The 18,086-nt window shown below is 46.6% G+C and overlaps 2 protein-coding genes across 4 annotated transcripts in view; both read right to left on the minus strand.

Moving 5' to 3' along the window:
- cicb (capicua transcriptional repressor b) overlaps positions 1–2,080 on the minus strand; it is a 35,007-nt gene extending 32,927 nt beyond the window's left edge. For all 3 annotated transcript variants that reach the window (XM_034610991.1, XM_034610989.1, XM_034610988.1), the window contains exon 1: positions 1,854–2,080. The gene's annotated coding sequence lies outside the window, so the exon portion shown is untranslated. The remainder of the gene's footprint in view (positions 1–1,853) is intronic.
- A 10,850-nt stretch (positions 2,081–12,930) lies between these two features.
- Positions 12,931–18,086, minus strand: part of erfl3 (Ets2 repressor factor like 3) — a 44,004-nt gene continuing 38,848 nt past the window's right edge. Inside the window, exons 3-5 of the mRNA XM_034611041.1 lie at positions 15,866–15,981; positions 14,575–15,713; positions 12,931–14,342 (exon numbers count right to left, since the gene is read on the minus strand). Coding sequence (XP_034466932.1) covers positions 13,677–14,342; positions 14,575–15,713; positions 15,866–15,981 — 1,921 coding nt within the window. The 3' untranslated portion in view covers positions 12,931–13,676. The remainder of the gene's footprint in view (positions 14,343–14,574; positions 15,714–15,865; positions 15,982–18,086) is intronic.

An 18,086-nucleotide genomic window follows, 5' to 3' on the forward strand; every position in this document is an offset into this window, starting at 1 on the left:
ACTGCAGCTCATCCCTCTCCTAAAAGCATTTTATGGGTGTCTGTATGGGCGCAGGGCTGCAGTGATGAGGACAGGGATGGAGGGTGAAGAACGTGCAATGGCACAACACGGGTAGACAGGCAGTAGTACGGCAGCGATAGTGAAGTCTGCTGTGGCCCTCGTACACTCCAGCATGGCAGGGCGGCTTTGCCCTTAACTGGGTCACCAGGGAGCATGCTCATACATGAAACAGCTAAAAAATTAAAAAATAAATAGAACATGCTCTCTATTACACTCTTTGATTTGTGCTGTAGTGAGTGGGATATGATGATCGCACAGGCCACGTAACACAAGTGAAGGAAAATATTTTGTTGGGGTATTTTAGGTGCAGCAAGAGGGCGAGCTGAAGTGTGTATGTCTGAGCAATGACGAGTGTGCGCACTTTTATGAAGAGCAGCCATTGTGAGTTAGTATGAATACTGGCAGCTGCTTAGTGGATGGCATATTATTATATCAATAAAAAGAAAAACATTGAGGCCAGGAATTTGTGCATTCTGGCCCATATTGATCAGGAGGCTGGGGCATAGATCAGAGGTGGCTGCTCCTGTTTGGGACCAAATGGCAGAACTGCCAATGCCACATCAATGGCCAACAAGCTATGCAAAGATGCCTCCAACATCGGGGGTTTGTCCTCTGCGTAAACAAGTGGAACAAACGAGAAAATCTGCATGACAGGGGAGAGACAATTTCCAGATGTCACACAAAAGAAGCCTATCACTTAAAAAATGCACACAGGGAGAGGTATGACAGGAGTGTTTTCAAACTGCCCAGTCAGAGATGTCACTGATTGCAGTGCAGAAAAGTGTGTGTGTGTGTGTGTGTGTGTGTGTGTGATGGTGTGTGTGTGTGTGTGTGTGTGTGTGTGTGTGTGTGTGTGTGTGTGTGTTGGTGATGGGAACAGCCGAGAAAACACCGAATGCATCCCCGGCTCCTCTGCGCCGATCTGTGCGAGTACTACGAGAAGCGCTGCACAATGTCAGAGGAGTATTATGACTGGAGGCAGACAGCCGGGCTGCTGCTCTGCACGGTGCTCGGTAACAAACAAAAACAACCGGTTTCAAGTGACGTTTTATAATCATCCACTTACACTACACGGGCCTATTTTTTTTCCCATTCTCCCCCGTTCAACGCTGTTTGGCATTCAAACATCCACCGGAGTCCGGGGAAGCTTCTATAACCGCGGCTGCACGGTGACACTCCGCCTGTAGGATTTTTACAAACTTGGGGGGGAAAGCAGGGATATTCAGGGATCCGCTCTAGTAAGCAGCTCAGTAACGTTAGTAGTAGTGGTGGTTGTAGTAGTCGTAGTACGCAACGGTAGCAGAGTACTAGTCCCCACATAAGGACACCGTCCGCCTCAGCACAAGGAAACAAGCTCTCCTGATGTTTTCCTCCATTTTCCTTTTATAAACACATACTAACCTTGCGTAGCTGGTTCGTAAACATGTCGAAGCTGCGATGCTGCAAATGGGTCGATTGTTTTCTGCTTTTTTTTTTTACTACGCTAGCGTAAAAAAAAAAAAACTCCACGGCGAAGAAAAAAGTGCTCAACAGTAACTGCGTGTTTGTGATTTCAGGTCGGAGCGTTCCTCCGTCGCGTGCGGAGACTGCGGGGAAACATTTGGGAAAGTTTTGCGGCTGTTACACCCGCACCCCTCCCCTCTCTCTCCCTCGGCGCTTCCTCGGCTCCTCGGCCGCGTCGCTCCGCTTCTCCGGACGAGGTCGGAACCAGCGGAACCACGGGCTGGCAGCTCGTCCGGGTCTCGTGCTAAAGGTGGAAATAGCTCCTCTGCTAACTTTAAGTTTCAACTCACCCGAAACAAGAGCTTTTCCCTTCGCCACGGGAGGATTCACAGTCTCATTCCGCAGCCGAGGAGGCTCGCACAACTCTCAGTAACATCCCCCGGCTGTCGGCGTTGACGTCCGTGCGTTGCAGCCTCACTCTTCACTTTTCCTCCGCAAAACATGTCTCTCCCCCCCGCAGCAGAAAGTCAAACACGGCTGTAGAAAACTATCGCTCTTCTTTTTCCCACTACAGTCACAAAATGGTGAATGAACCACTTACAGCTGGGCGAGCCGACCAATCAGAGGTTGCTGACAGGTACAGTAGCCAATGGGCGGCGGCGCCACGGACCGAGGGGCGTGGCGGGCTGTCAAAGTGCGGCTGACGGACGTGCGCGCGCAGCCAATGGCGGCGCGTATGCGGTGTCCTGTCCCAAAGTTTACAGTAGCCAATGAGAGCGCTGGGAACCATAGGAACAGCACGGGGGAGGGCCGAGAGGAGGGAGCTAACCCCCAGGAGCCAATAGAAAGGCACACATGCTGAGGAGGCGGGTGTTTGCCATGATTGACAGGTGCAGTGTTGCTGAGCGTGATAAAGCATCAGCTGCAGCTCGGTGTTTTAAAACACAACATTATGAGAACTGTGTAGACTCAGCCGGCTAACAGCTGTTAGCATGTAGCTACACTCAGTAACACAGGAGAGACACAGCCGCGGCGAGTCACACGTTTGATCCCGGAGCCGGAGCACGACTCCTCCGCGCCGCAGCCGGACACGCGCGGCCCCTCCGCTCCGTCTCTCTCTCCCTTTTTCTCTCAGCAACAGACGCTCGCTTTCACCGCCCTCAGCCAATCGCGGCGCAGCGCTCCCCGCTCGCTCTGACGTCGCCTGCGTCTCCGCCCCGCCCACTCCGCTGCGAGTGAACGGGACCGGTCTCCGCTGACGTCACCGCAGCGGCAGGCGATTGGGCGAGCAAGCGACGTCCCAAGACCAATGGGCGCGCGCGGCGGTGATGTCATCACGAGTGTTGCCACCAGCTGGACCGAGGGGGCGTGGTTTGGCGAACTCGGCTAACCCCGCGTTTGTAAGCGGCAGCGGTGATGGAGGAGGTGATGGAGGAGGTGATGGAGGCTGAGTCCTGAAAGATGGAGGAGATGTGCGTGTGCAGGTGCGTGTTGGGCGCGTGACAGGGCCTCATGCACACGTGATTACACACTGCACACACATATGCACCGTGACCTTTAACCCCTGCACAGAAGAAGTGGAGCCAAGCACCGTGCACACCATGAAGAGCCATAATAGTAAACATTACATAATCTCGTGTGTTCGCCACACTCACGCTGAGACAGACGGCCACGCGGGGATCTGGTGGCAGCAGCGACCCCTGTCGGTGTGATCTGATCCTGATGCACGCACGCTGAGCTTGTGCGCAGTGATGGGAGAGAGGAGAGGCGTGGATCTAAAAACAGAGGGAAGCACTGATTGGTTGAAATGAGCTGTAGATATTGTTGAGAGTGTGTGTGTGTGTGTGTGTGTGTGTGTGTGTGTGTGTGTGTGTGTGTGTGTGTGTGTGTGTGTGTGTGTGTGTGTGTGTGTGTGTGTGTGTGTAGGTAGGGAAAGAGGGAGACAGACAGAGACAACGCTGGATGATCAAATGTTGATGTAGGGTGACATCTAGTTGTCATACCTCAGTACTGCGGCTGCAGGATTGTCAAAACATTGTGTGAACTGGGACTTTAATTCTCTGTTTGGTGTGTTGAATTATTTTTGAGGTCGACATCAATACATTTCTACACAGGCTTTAAAAAAAGGGTAAAACACAGTGGGAGCTATTCATATTTTAAAAAGCCCACAGGATAATGATTGAAATTGAAATGTGGTTGTTAGAGAGCTGAGGCCAGCCTCTGCACACAGGGACACATTTTACAGATTGAAATATGTGTTAGTGCTCTCTGGTGGACAAACACTGTTTCTGAGTTTAAAAAAAAGTTTGGCATTGCTTACTTATTATAAAATGCTGTTATAACAAGCTTGTATCAAGGAGGAGTCCAGGCCAATGTTATTTCTCCAGGAACCCAGAAACCAGCCATCGCTGAAAGATCAGCTGATTAATGGATTCATCCATTTACAGGAAGTCAGTGGGCAGCAGTTCCAACGACTGATTAACTATTAAAGTGCCAACAATTCACTGGAAAGATTGAAAAAAGGGATTTGTGTAACAGTAAACTCAACATTGTTTTGGTCTTTGACTGAGGGTCGGACACATTTTGGGCTTCAGGGAATAAAGACCATGTTCTATTTTCTGATATTTTATCCATCCATCCATTGTCGATACCACTCATCCTTTAAAAAAGTTGAATCGAATCCCAGCTGACATTGGGCGAGAGGCAGAGGACATCCTGGACCTAACCCCAATCTGTCAAAATGTCTTTTTATGTGGGAGGAATCTGAGGTACCCAAAGAAAACCCACAGGGACACAAGGAGATCATGCAAACTCCACACAGAAACCAGGGTTCAAACAAAGAACCTTCTTGCTGTGAGGCGAGAGTGCTGACCGCTGGTCCACTATGCCACTCCTGACAAGTTATATCATGAAGTGTGTCTGTGTGTCTGCAGTTGCTCCATAGTAGTGATATTAGGAACTGAAATACAACTTTTCTTAGGCTGTAATTTACATCATTTTCTTTCAAATTTCTCATTTGTAAAACATAAATAAGATTCTATATTCTAAATATTTTTCACATTTTGGTTTATCATGCTTTGGTTATCACCCCGATAACACGTTGGACAAAACAGGGTGAAGGTTTTCACCACCTTCTCTCGTCCTCAGCACGAGGAGTTTGACTGGTTGTAAAGTTCTAATGTCCTCACCTGACTCGTTGTAAAAGTTTAGGTTATAGGTGGAAAAAGTTCGTCCAAATCTTTAATAACTTTATTATAAATATATTCCTGCTTCCTCTGTTGTTCCCCCTTTGCTCCACTACAGGATCAATAATCAATAAAGTCTCATCGCATCATCTTCAGTATTTCAGGTTTTCCGCTCTTTTCCTGTCATGCGTCCGCACCGACCACCCCTCCTTGTTAGCAGAGCACCCCCCCCCCCCCTGTCTGTTTCCCCAACTCTACTCTCCCCCACTCCATGGGATTCCGACCTCTGACCTCCACCCCTCACCCCCTCTGTGTGCGCTCATCACTGGCCTGTCAGTCAAACACCCGAGACCCTCCTCTCCTGCTGGGCTCTGCCGTCGGCCCCCGGCCTCAGGTACAGACAGCAGCCGAGGAAAACTGAGCGGAGGGAGAGGTGGAAGACGAAATGCTGTGACAGGGGAGATTGTTCATGTTTACACTTTGGCAACAGCAGTAAATGAGTTTGGATTAACGAGTCAGACGCTCAGCAGCAGCCTCGTCTTTGTTGTTCCCCCGTCCACTTGACTGTAAACTAACCATAACTCCACACAAAGCCAGCAGCAGAGATGTCTCACACTTTCAGAGTCTTAAAGCTCACAGTAGCATGACCTCTGACCTCCGACCCTCACCTCAGCCTCTCACCCAGCCCAGTCCGACCTCATCACACCCCATCAGAGGGGAATAAAAGCTTCTCAAAACGAGCGCTGTGCCGTCATGGAAATGCTGCGTTCCAATAAAACAATGAAAAGCAACAATCGAACAGCGATTGCGAGGGTTCAGAGAGGATTTAACATGTTGCACCGTGATGTCACACGGCCACTTTGAATCCCTGTGTCTTCTGTGATCCCCCGACTTTTCCTCTTGTGCCACCGCGATACTGAAATTTGTGTTTGGGGGTAAAATGTCTCCACTTATGGAAGATTGCTTTTAAATTTGCTACAGATCCTGTCCACCTCTGCCAAGGAGGTTGTGTTTCCATTGCTGTTTGTCTGTCTGTCTGTCAGCAGGATTATGCAAAAAATACAGAACTGATTTTCGTGGAACTTGCTGGTAGGATGGAACATGGGACAAAAAAGACGTAATTTAATTTTGGACTGGATCTGCACCCAGAGGCGGATACAGAAATGTCTTTATCACTTTCTTTAACATTGTGAGATAGGGCTTTTAGGTGCAGCTTGTTTGAAAGTAAGGGGACGGTTGGGACTTGGCGTATTCCTCTCATGGTGATTTTAAAATACTGGTGATCACTAAACCTACGGCCACCATCGGGTCACATTTTTTAAATTGTCCAGCACTTATGGTTTATGACCAATTATATGTAAAGCTGTTGACGTTCCCATCAGCCTGAAACTCTGCTTTGTGTTTAGTGTGAGTAGTTAACCTTTCTACTTGAGTAAAAGTAATTTAGTACTTGCTTTTAAATATATATACATATATATATATATATATATATTTAAAGGTGGGGTCTGATGTTACCTGTCCACTCTGATTGGATCAATTCCCCTCTTGCTATTAATTACTTCAAAAATAAACCAATGTAAATATATATCACAATGCTTTGTAAAAGTATATTAGAGTAGAAAGTACAGGTATCTGCTGATATATGTTGTGGATTTAAAGTGAGAAGTACCAGGACATAATTATAATTGAGTAAAGTACAGATACATGAAAACTGTACTGTACATACTTAGTTACATCCCACCCCTGAGTGTAATAAACATGCTAACATGCTAAACGTAGACAGTTAACACAGTCTATCTGCTGAGCATCACTGAATCACGACGCCTGGTTTCTGCTTCTTCTGAGTCTTTACAACTTCATCTAATCGCATTTTGGTTTCTTCTTCCGCCGGCGGCTGAGGCAAACTCAACCTTACATAAGAGTCTTTGAATAGATTTGTACTTTCTTTCCACTGAACCTGTGCTCTCTTTACCTTGGGCTTTTAGGGATGGAGCGTGTGTCTGAAGGAGCGGAAGGGTTTGCGTAACTCAGGCCCTGCAAGGTCGAGGATTAAGGGGAGATCATCATGCCAAGAAAACTGCACTATCAAACCTGGAGATAAAACATGTTGGACTAAAAGAAACATAAAAGAAACAAAGTATCTTAAATGTTTCTCTCATTCATAGACTGAAGCACGGACAGCTGCTGTATTCTTATGAAGTTTGGTCCGTGTCTCTGATAAACGGCTGAATAACATCGTAGCATCTTTACAGCCCAACAGAGGTGGTGCAGGACGCTGGCATCCTCGCAGGCTGCACTACAGAGAACAGTGGGCCCTTGTACTCGCTGCATTCTTGTTCACAGTAACTTTACACCACTCAGCTGTTCCTCAGGGTCCACGTCATGTCCCTGAGACGAAGACACAGCGCTCATGGACTCATGTCCTTGGACACAGACTCTTGTCTGAGATAGAGACGAGATGAAGAGCAGAGAGCGTTTTCAAATCAGGGATCTTCTTCATTAGTGTCCATCCTCTTATTAGTATTTAATATTTCATTGTATAACACAGGCTATAGTTGCATAACTGTTCATAAACAGTATATAACTGTACTATTGTACACATCAACACCAAATTATATGAGCATGTCTAAACACTGTAAACTCAATCTGTCAGAAAAAGATGTAAACTGTGAGAGTTCAAAAGTAGTAAAAAAGGCATAATAATAATAATAAAATAATAATAAAAATAATAATAAACTTAATTTATATGTCAACTTTTGACAATAAAAAGGAGCTTTATATTAAAATTAAGTCTTTAAGTTAAGGTATGGTGAATTTCAAAGTGATGATATTTAATTTAAAAATATAAATAATATTCAATGGTAAAAATAAAAAATAAACATTCCAATTTAAAGTTCCTGTAGAGTTTCTATGTTGAAGCCCGTACACGTGGTAACAAATAAAACATTTATAAAATATAGTTTCAAAACCACAAATAAGCAATGTGTAAATGTACTGTTAAATACTATAATACCCTAAATTATATGAGTACGTCTATTATAAACTCAAAGTATTTGACAAAGAATAATATGTAAACTGTGATGGTTAAAAAGTAACCATAATAATAATAATGATGATAATAATAAACTTGATTTATATCTCACCTTTCAATAGTTAAAAGGTGCTTTAAATTAAAATTCAGTCTTTAAGTCAAGGTATGCTGAATTTCAAAGTGGTACAATTTAAAAAATATATAATATTCAATGGGGATAACAAAAATTTGAATATGTAAAAAAGTGTGAACTATATTAAAAAACCGAACTCATCCAATAATGTACATTACATACGTTCCTTTGGGGTTTAATGTTAAAGCCAGTAGACGTGGTTACGAACCAATTAAATGAATGGAAAGAATCATCTCCAGCACTGAGACAGTTGTTAAAACCAGCTCCCAATATGCAGTGAGCTCTTCCAACAACAGGGGGAGACAGACAATGGGAAATGACAGAACAGAGGCAGCAAAGTAGACCAGTAGTTTCAGTGGTGTATTAAAAAAGTCAAGTTGGGCCCATTTCACTGGAGTGTTTTTTACTCGTTTCCCATCAGGTCAGTGAGTGATGTCTCTGTGATGAAAATCAATACGACATTTCTCTTTGGGCTCGTGTTGGTTGAACAGAGCGAGAGAGAGAGAGATTGACGGGAAGGAAGCAGAAAAAAGGAAATACGAGTGCAAGAGTTTCAAACAAACCACATCAATGCATGCACACACTTGTCTGTGCTCGTGTTGTGACACAGTGCAGTCGCTATGAAAGTGGCTCAGTCCTGTGTGGTGCAGCTTTTCTCTGTATGGTGGAGGATGTGGTGAACGTACTCGCAGCGAGGCCTCCTGTATTTCACCATAGCAGAAGTCTAAGAGAGGATGCAACAGGCCCGTGTGAGTGTGTGTGTGTGTGTGTGTGTGTGTGTGTGTGTGTGTGAAATTCACACAGGCTTCTTGCCGTGCAGTGTGTGCACAATGCACAGGTTGAGGTTATGGAGAAGAGAGTTGGCTGTGAGCAGGTTTCTGCGAAAGCAGGCGCTCAGAGGAAGAGAGGGGGGGGGAGGGGGGAGGGATGTGGCTCAGGTGAGAGAGCGCAGTGGTTCCTGTGGTCTCTTTCTCTTTCTCTCTTCTGTGTGAATGGAGCATCTGGATGACTGATGTGTCACTAGTCGGGTCCATGAAGGTCAAACACACACACACACGGTGTATGGTGACCCTCGCCAAGGTCAGAGCAGAGGTGTCACTCAGTGGAGCAAACTCCTCCGCCCAACAGTCCCCTTCAATTCTGCATCAAATCCATCATGTGTTCCAATACCACAGAAGAAACATACAACATGTTGATTACCTACTGAATCCACATCATCTCAGCCACACATTGGTGGTAGTTACAGGTTTGTAGCCCTATTTGTTTCTAAAGCGGCTGAAGAAAGCTTCCCCCTCCCCCCCTCCACAACAAAACCACATTTAAAGCTGCTAAATCCGGATTTTGAATCTAATTGGCAACAATTTTCACACAATCAAGATATCAGGCCTCTAAGTGTCAGATTTCTTTTGTGAAGATCCATTTATTATTCCTCGGGAAACTCCCAGTAAAGAAAGTGATACATGGAATTCAGTAGAGCTCAAACCTCGGCCAGGGCCTAATAGTCTCCTAATTCAATGGTTACAGGCATAGACTGTATATAAAGATGGAAAATGCTCCAAAGGATTGACACACTGATGTTTGTTAAAATGTTTATTTTTCTGGTAAGTTTGGTGTTTATTAGTTGTTTGATGCTATACAATGGGCTGGAACGTCATGATTGACAGCTGAGCCTAACTTGTGATTGGTCCAGCGTGCAGCATAACTCCATCCCCCGATTGCTCCCCCTGCTCCAAATGTTCAAGATGGCAGTGGAGATACATTGTCCATCTTTATACACAGTCTATGGTTACTAAACATTTGATCATTTCCCAGTTTTCTATAACTAAAAACTAAAAACACCTCCTACAGTTGGTGACTCTGCTAAACGGCTCCTGTCTGTGGCTTGTTCACGAAAACTCAGCCACTAAGAGGATTTCCCTAAAATGTTGAACTTCTCCTTTTAAGATGATTAAGCTCAGTCCTGGAGACAATGTTTCCAAAAGCTCAAAGTAAAGTACAGCTCTCGTTTAAGGTTGTTTGATTTTCATTGTAATTAATCGTAATCATTGAAATACCACGATGAGTCATATAACTGTCAGCTCGATGTTGACAAGACAAAGGGTCAGAGGTTAATCTCCTTGTTTACTCATAACCCGGTTGTAAAACTCCACCGTCTGATTACATGTCATCTATAAATATGGATGTGTGAGTGAGAGACGGGCATAAACAAACACAGCAATGCTCATATTGGGTTTTAACTGGTTTTAATTAACCCTGATTACAGCTTAATTACAAGTTTGGAAAAAAAAAAAAAAAACACGAAAGAAGTGGAGAAATTCAATGTTACATCATGGTATTAACTCTCATCTCTCCATCTGAGTGTTATGTAACTGCTCGGGGGAGACGAGGTGAAAGAAGAGACTGAAAGAGGGAGCAGATTTGACGTTTACACAGTAAAACAATACACATCTTTTTTCTTCTTTTTAAAATGATAAAACCCCGACCCCCCCTCCCCCAAAAATTAAAAAATATACAAGAGATAGAGAGATAGAGAGAGACAGAGAGAGAGAGAGAGAGCAGTAACATTATAAAATAAAAATTACAATACATGACAAAAAAGATCAAATCACTTCCCCCTCTGCCCCTGAATAAAATCCTCCGCGCTGCTCGTTCCACTCATCCCCCCCGATGTTATTTCTCTGTCAGCATCAAAATTCATATTACACATTTTAGTTATATTACATTTGTAAAAATTAAAGACAGGAAAAAAAGATTTCTGCTTCAGGGGAGTGAAGGTTTGAAACAGGGAATGGAGTCTGGGAGGGTGGGGAGTGGGTTTCCACGTCATCTGACATGATGTACACAACATAAAAAACAACAGCTAACAGAACCATGGAATAATAATAATAATAATGCAAGGTGGAGAGGTAAATAACCAGATGACGACAAAAAGAACAACGACAATAATCAAGAGCAATATTGACATCAGAAAAAATAAAACGGAGCGACCTTTATCATTTTTGATGGAGAATTGTCACCATATTGCTGTTTGTCTGTGGAGGTTGATTAGAATCAGACTCCAGTCAGTCGCTTCACCACGCTGCATCACGATGGAGTCACATCACGCCACAGTTAGCAGGAAGTCAGACAACGGCGGAAACGGGCCGAGGAGAAGAAAAAAAACGAAACAGAAAGAAGGAAAGAAAGAGTGCAGAGCAGGTAGACTGATGCCTCATCTGCTGCTGAGATATGAAACGTAGTAATAAGGCAGCTGTCAGTTCCAATACAGACACGGGACTTAGTGAGTGTGGAGTGTGTGTGTGTGTGTGTGTGTGTGTGTGTGTGTGTGTGTGTGTGTGTGTGTGTGTGTGTGTGTGTGTGTGTGTGTGTGTGTGTGTGTGTGTGTGTGAGAGACACGCTCCAGTCCAGACCACAGGGGTCTGATGAGGAAATTTGATCAGCTCAGCTACACAGACCGCCTGGAGGCCATCTATCTCACAGCTCACTGCTATAGATCCGTCTTGTCGCTGGCCAGACAGGGACAGGCCTCTCTCTGGTCAACACAGCTCAGATAACCAATCAGACGCCTGGATGACCTGGCCGCAGAGACGAAAAGCTCCAGGATGTTACAACGATCACAAACACGATCGTGTGTGTGTGTGTGTGTGTGTGTGTGTGTGTGTGTGTGTGTGTGTGTGTGTGTGTGTGTGTGTGTGTGTGTGTGTGTGTGTGTGTGTGTGTGTGTGTGTGTGTGTGTGTGTGTGTGTGTGTGCATAGAACTGGGTGGAGGGTGTTTCAGGACAGGGCCTCACGTGTCAGACTTTTTTCCGGCTATCTTACAGTAATAATTAACACCCCCCCCCCCCCCCCAATGCACAGCTGCTGTGAACTTACAGTAACTGGCCTTGACGAAAAGACAGGATTACTGCTTCAATAATAACCCATGAGCTATATCTATCTCTGTCTTTCTCACACACACACGCGGAGGCCTGGAGAGGCGGCCTGGGGCCGGGGCAGCTCAGGATGCTGAACTCCACTGTACAGACAGGAAAGAGCAGGGTGATGTGCGCTGAAAGAGAACTGTCCTTTTTTAAAATGCATTTCCTAGCTGGTGCGTCGGCCAGTGTGATTTTTTTTTATCTCTGGCATATATGAAACAACTGTACAAGAAAACCCAGGACCCCCAACCCCCCTTGATTCTGCCCACCCACCCTCCATACTCTATAACTGAATGAGTGGGATGACACTGACCACTCGAAATTATCCACTTTAAAAATGTCATTAAAACGCTATGGTTCTTTTAAAATCTCACTTTTCTTCAATAGTCTCATTTATAATATATAAAGATATAGTCTGTGTGTTTGTTATTACAGCTCAGTTTGCACTTCTGTACACGCTATAAAAACAAGGCATAGAGAGGCAGTGTGTGTGTGTGTGTGTATATGTTTGTATGTGTGTGTGTGTGTGTGTGTGTGTGTGTGTGTGTGTGTGTGTGTGTGTGTGTGTGTGTGTGTGTGTGTGTGTGTGTGTGTGTGTGTGGACCTGAGGATGGCGCCACTACAAGGAGGTGCTGGAGGTCCAGACATAGAGAGAGGGAGCATGTTTAAGAGCTAAAGGCAGTGCAGGGCATGTGTGTGTGTTCGTGTGTCGTGTGTTGCTGGTTTCATTTAACACTATGATTGTTAGAGGAGCTTTAGCTGGTGACTGAGGGAAACCGTTTTCAGTGTACACGCCATGTTAGGTGAGGTGAAGAAGGTTAGTTCAAAGTTATTGGGACCCCCTCGCAAATCCCTCCTCCCCACTGCTGCCTTCTTCCCCCTTGTGGTCCCCCTCAGCGTCTCGCCTCCTTTTCCATCTTCTGTCGTTTTCTGTGAGTGGAGTCATGATGTTTCTGCCGGTGGTCCGCAAGAGAAAGAGGGGCAGGACGGGAGAGAGACAGAAAGAAGGTTGTACAAAAGTCATAATCTCTGAGAGAGCAGTGTGCCAGAGATTCAAAGTGTGTGTGTCTGTGAGTTCTTATGGTCTTGCGTTGATGGGAACACCGTTTAGTGTCCATAGTCCCCAAGTCCCATTCACCGTTGGCTGTTTTTTTTTGTTTTTTTTGTTATATTTTTTCGAGTGTGTGCATGAATCAAATAAACATACATCAATAGGCTTCCCTGAGTGGAGTGGGTCAGGTTTAAGAGTCAGTCGGACAACACCAACAGCCCCGCACTTCAGTCGTACACGTGCACACACACTTTTCCTTTTTGTCCTTGTGATCGGGCAGACTCAAAGACTCCTCCGCCACACTCTCCCATCTTTGCTCTCTTCCATGTCATTCCAGGGCGGTGGGTTTTAGATACAGGCACTTGTCAGAGTCCTGTTGTCTTGTAGGAAAAGTTTCATGGGATGAGTGTGTGCGAGTTTGTGTTGCTGGGCTGTAAGGGAGTGTGTGTGTGTCCCCTGAGTGAAGTCTTGACTGGCTGCTGATCCTACTGGTCGGGGTCTGAAGGCAGGAGCCGTGCTACTGGGACAGGGCATCTGGAGCTTCATTGGCCAGGTGGGAGGTGAACTAGAGGCCAGGTTTCATGGAGGCAGCAGCCGTCTGATTTCAGCCCTGTTACAGTCACCGTGCCTGGGATGGCTGAGTATGAGCGAGTCCCTCCTCCCAAAGGATCTGTCCCAGAGGAGTCGTGATGCAGACAGTACATTGCTGCGGGTCTTTGAGGAGTTGGTTTTGAATGTGTGTGTCGGTCAAACTCTGCTCAGGAATCTAGTTTGTCAGTATGGGAGAGGGATTACAGAGGAACCATTTACATACTCCTGTGCTACTGGGACAGTAGTGTTAATGCTGGGATTCTCATCAGCAGTCTTTGTTCTCCAGCGACAGCTGTGCAGTGGCACGATGCAGCTCCGCGCTCACTCTCCTGTGTGAGGCCAACGGTGTGGCTAAAGAGCCCTCGTACGCCAGTGGGGGAGGACTGTCCCCTTCTCCGCTCCCTGTCCCGTCCTCCTCCATCTCCATCCGTCCATTACTTTGCCTCTCTCTTTCCCTCTCCTCCTCTGGTCGTACTTTCTTATCGTCCGACTCCTCCTGTGAGGCCTCCATACGCTGGTCTTCGCTCCAGCGCCTTTTGAAGCGCAGCTTCAGGGGGATGCACTTGGTCTGGGGAGATGAGCTCATCTGAGGTGGAGGCGTGCTGCTCTCCACTGGCTCGATGGGTTCAGTCTTGAGGGTGGGCACCACACGATGTGCGGAGTGTGTGTGCTGCGAGGTGAAAAAGGGCATCAGGCCAGGTGGAGGCGGAGCAGGGGCTTTGAAGACATCCTCGTCCAGGTCCTCATCATGGTGGTGTTGATGTAGGGGTGCGGCTGTGCCGTTAGCAAGGTGGTGGTGGTGGTTGCGGTGGTCAGAGGCTCTTAAGTGGCGAGTGGAGAAGAACTCGTCATCTCTTTCATCTGGGTCCTCATCACTAATGTCGGTCACCTCCACCTCTTCCTCTGACTCTATGTCAGAGATTGGCTCCACCTGGACAGTCAGGAAAGAAACGATTCAGATTACAATGAACACAAGAGGAAAACAGAAAATGGAAGAACTGATTGATAGTGAATCAGTGAATCACCAGCAATGTTTTAAGATATAGTGAATACGGCTGAAGCTGTGTTAAATATGTTTTTTTTAAAACTTTTTCAAGGTCTTGTGGTGATTCATATCTCACATTTTCCTTGCCTGGATTTACACAGATCAGAGTGTGTCTCACCTTTATCTTGGGAAGTCCGGCACTGTTTAGAGACTGCGTTGAAGAGGAGGCAGAGATGAGGCCTGAGCCGCTGGCTGAGCTCATGTCACTGCCAAACGACAGCGAGGACCCCAGACCCGAAGATCCTGAGGACAGAGAGCTCTGCCTGTGTTTGCCCTGGATTTGAGTGTCCCTCTGCTTCCTGCCCAGTGGCGGTGGCTGCAGCTTGAACTTGAAAGGAGACATGTGTGGAGGCTCCTCACCCAGATGGAGCGGGTGATGCATGGGATGGGAATGGGGGTGAGGGTGAGGGTGAGCAGAGTGAGGAGGATGCGGGTGGTGGTGGGTGGAGTGACCCAGAGACGGATGGTGGTGCCGCTCTCCTCCCCTCTCTCCTCCGCCTGCTGTCGCTGCTCTTTCCGCTCTCTCTGCCGCTCCTCTTTCTCCACTCAGACCAGACTTGTCGGCGGTGGGTCGGTGTGGCTGCGGGATAATGATGTTGGGGTACTGCAGGAAAGCTCTGGGGCTGAGGCCGTAGTTGTACACTGACTGGGTGTGGGCCTGCAAGTAGCGCTTCATGTCCTCTGGATTGAAGGAGAAGTGGGAGCCTAACATGGGGGACAAGGTGGGTGAAGGAGTGTAGGGCAGGTGAGATGTGGGGGTCATGGAGAGTGCAGGGGACAGAGGAGGGGCCAGGAGGCCAGCTCCTCCTGGCCCTGGCAGAGGGGATACAGGGAAGGGGGACAGGGGCTCTTGGTGCATACGGTGCCCTGTGTGGCCACGGGAGCCTGGGTGGCCGGCCGGGTTGCCTCCTCCGTACATTCGGAAGAGGGTCTCATGAGACAGACGAGGATGGATCATACTCCGGTAGCCTATTCCTATACCAGGTCCTCCTCCTCCTCCTCCGCTCACACCCCTCTCTCCTCTCTCCTCACCCGCTCCTGGGTTGCCATCCTCAATCTCAGAGTTGACCGAGGTGCCGTCGCTGCAGTCGCTGACTGAGCCTCGTGCCATTCGTCGGGCCACAGAGCTGAACATGCCACCGGGGCTGCGCAGGTCCTCATTGGGGGAGAGGACTTCAGAAGGTGTTGAAGGAGGAAAGCGGAAGTGGCTCCCTGCACCGGTGGGGACAGGAGGCGCGCTCTGAGGAACATTGCTTCCTGGAAATTTGGAGACAAGGAAGGGAGGAGGAGGGAAGAAAAGAAGAGGGGGAGAATACTGAGAAATAATATATAATGTTTGCTTGTCTACGTAATAATGTGGTTGAATTAGGAGGCACACACACACACAGCTTTAGACTGCTCAGGCTTACCAGTGGAGCCCATGTCGATGAAGGGGTAGTTGACTAAAACCAGCTTATTGAAGTTGAACTTGTAGGTGAACCTCTTGCCTTTAGTTTTATGGAGAATTCTCTTGTTGTAGTAGTATCTGGAAATGAGAATTTAACAATCACAATTAACAAAATTATTAAGAAAAGACACAGTGAAGAAAAATGTAAACACACTCAAGGCTAAGTAACTGGCTGCATGTAATCTTGTGCCAACATTTTAATTCAATTCAATTTTATTTGAATAGTGTCAATTCACAACATACATAATCGAACAGTCCCCTTATGAAGTCACATTTAAATCTGCTAGATCCCAGTTTTTATTTTGTTCTGAACCAAATTGCAACCACTCATATCAGTGCCCTAAATATGCCCCATTTTCATAGAGATCCAAGAATTGGGAAATTCCCAGTCCATCCATCCATTGTCTTCCACCTATCCAGGCTTGGGTCACTGAGATAGTGGGCAAAGTAAGGTATCCTAGACATCTCTCTCCCATGCCACACTTTACCGAGGCGTTTTCAGGTCAGATGGAATATGTAATCCCTCCAGTGAGTTCTGGTCTACCCTGTTGTCTCCTCCTGGTTGGCCGTGGTAAGCCTCCAAAGGAAGGCGCCCAAGAGGCCTCCTAACTAGAGGCCCAAACCACCTCAACTGTTCTCCTTTGTCGCGAAGGAGCAGCGCCTCTAGTCTGAGCTCTTTATGTCTGAACTCCTCACACTATCTAGAAGGCTGAGCTCAGCCACCCTTGGAGATAACTCATTATTTGCAACCTCATTCTTTCAGTCACTACGAAATTCCCAAGTTAAAAAAAGTTTAAAAAGCCACATCTTGTAAAGTTTAAGAAATTTCCTCTCATTGTCTGGATTCACGCACAAAGTGAATGTGTTCGCAGAAGGCTCATTTCCCATTCTTTCATCAAGTTTGGTGGAAATCTGTTAATTAAGTCTTTGTGAATTCAAGCGGACAAACTAACAAACAAACCAATGGCGAAAACATAAACCTCCTTCGCAGTGTTTAAAATGCAAACTTCATTTTAAAGTATTGTTTTGCTCCTGCGGTCGTTGGGGACTATGACAGATGAACTCCTACACTCAAGCACGCGCTTTAATAAGCACAAGTCTTTCATCTGCACCCCCCTCCTTAGTAGTAGATATTACAGAGTGTTGTATGACATTTGCACAAAGCAGACCCACAAGAGGGGGGCGGGGGGTTTAGAGATAGCAAAAGACAGATAGATGAGAAGCAGTGGACGGACTGAGCTGTGGAGTAGCAGAGGGATGTTGTGTTGGGATAAACAAACAATTAAGAGATCAGGGGGGGTCAACGTATGCAGTGTTACCAACAAGACCAAATGTTCAGCTATTTTGAGCCTGTGTGGATTGTGAGGGCACAAGGGTGTGTGAGCAGTTGTATGCACGTTTGACAGGTGTGTGTGGCGCTGTGTGGATTGTGTATGTGCACGTACCTTCACTAATCTGTTAAAAACGGGGTCAGGAATTAGTCTTTTAGGGTCTTTTCAGTTCAGATTTTTTGTCAGGTAAGTGTCACGCACAATCACACATCCTGTCTTTCATTTTGCTAGATTGACGCGTCTTCTTATGTAACACCGAAGCAAAGCCGCCAATAATTCACCCCATCTTTATCTGTTTATGTAATGACCATTCTCTCTCTTTTTTTCCAAGCTTTCTCTCGCTCTATCTCTATCTATCTCTCTCTCTCGTGGCTACTGCCTACAGTACAAGGCTCCATTTTTATTAACCTTTGTCCAGCTACAGCTCTTTATGTAACATCTCTCTGCTTTCTTCCCCTGATCCAACATCCAATTTATGTAACCTCTAGATCCCTGGCTGAACAACCGTCACACAATAAGGGAGATGGAGCGAAGCAGAGAGGAGGAGATAAAGGGTAAGAAACAAACAGAAACACGAGTGTTTGTCCATCGGAGGGGGGGGGGGGGGGGGGGGGGGACTAGGCTTGAGTGCCATGCTCACCAAAACTGCTGTCTATCATTTCAACGTTAACCCCCCCCCACCCCCCGGCTATTAAACAGGAGATTTAAGCAGACTGCACTTTGCTCATCATGTCTGCATGCCTACCTGCTTTTAGAGCTGCAGACTGTGCTCTCTCTTCCGCCAGCATGTGTCTGCTGGCACAAGTTAAGTGAAGTGTGCTGGCAAAGATAGGGGCTTCAGGGTATGTAGGT

This window comes from Hippoglossus hippoglossus, chromosome 16 (genome assembly GCF_009819705.1).
Source record: "Hippoglossus hippoglossus isolate fHipHip1 chromosome 16, fHipHip1.pri, whole genome shotgun sequence".
NCBI lineage: Eukaryota > Metazoa > Chordata > Actinopteri > Pleuronectiformes > Pleuronectidae > Hippoglossus > Hippoglossus hippoglossus.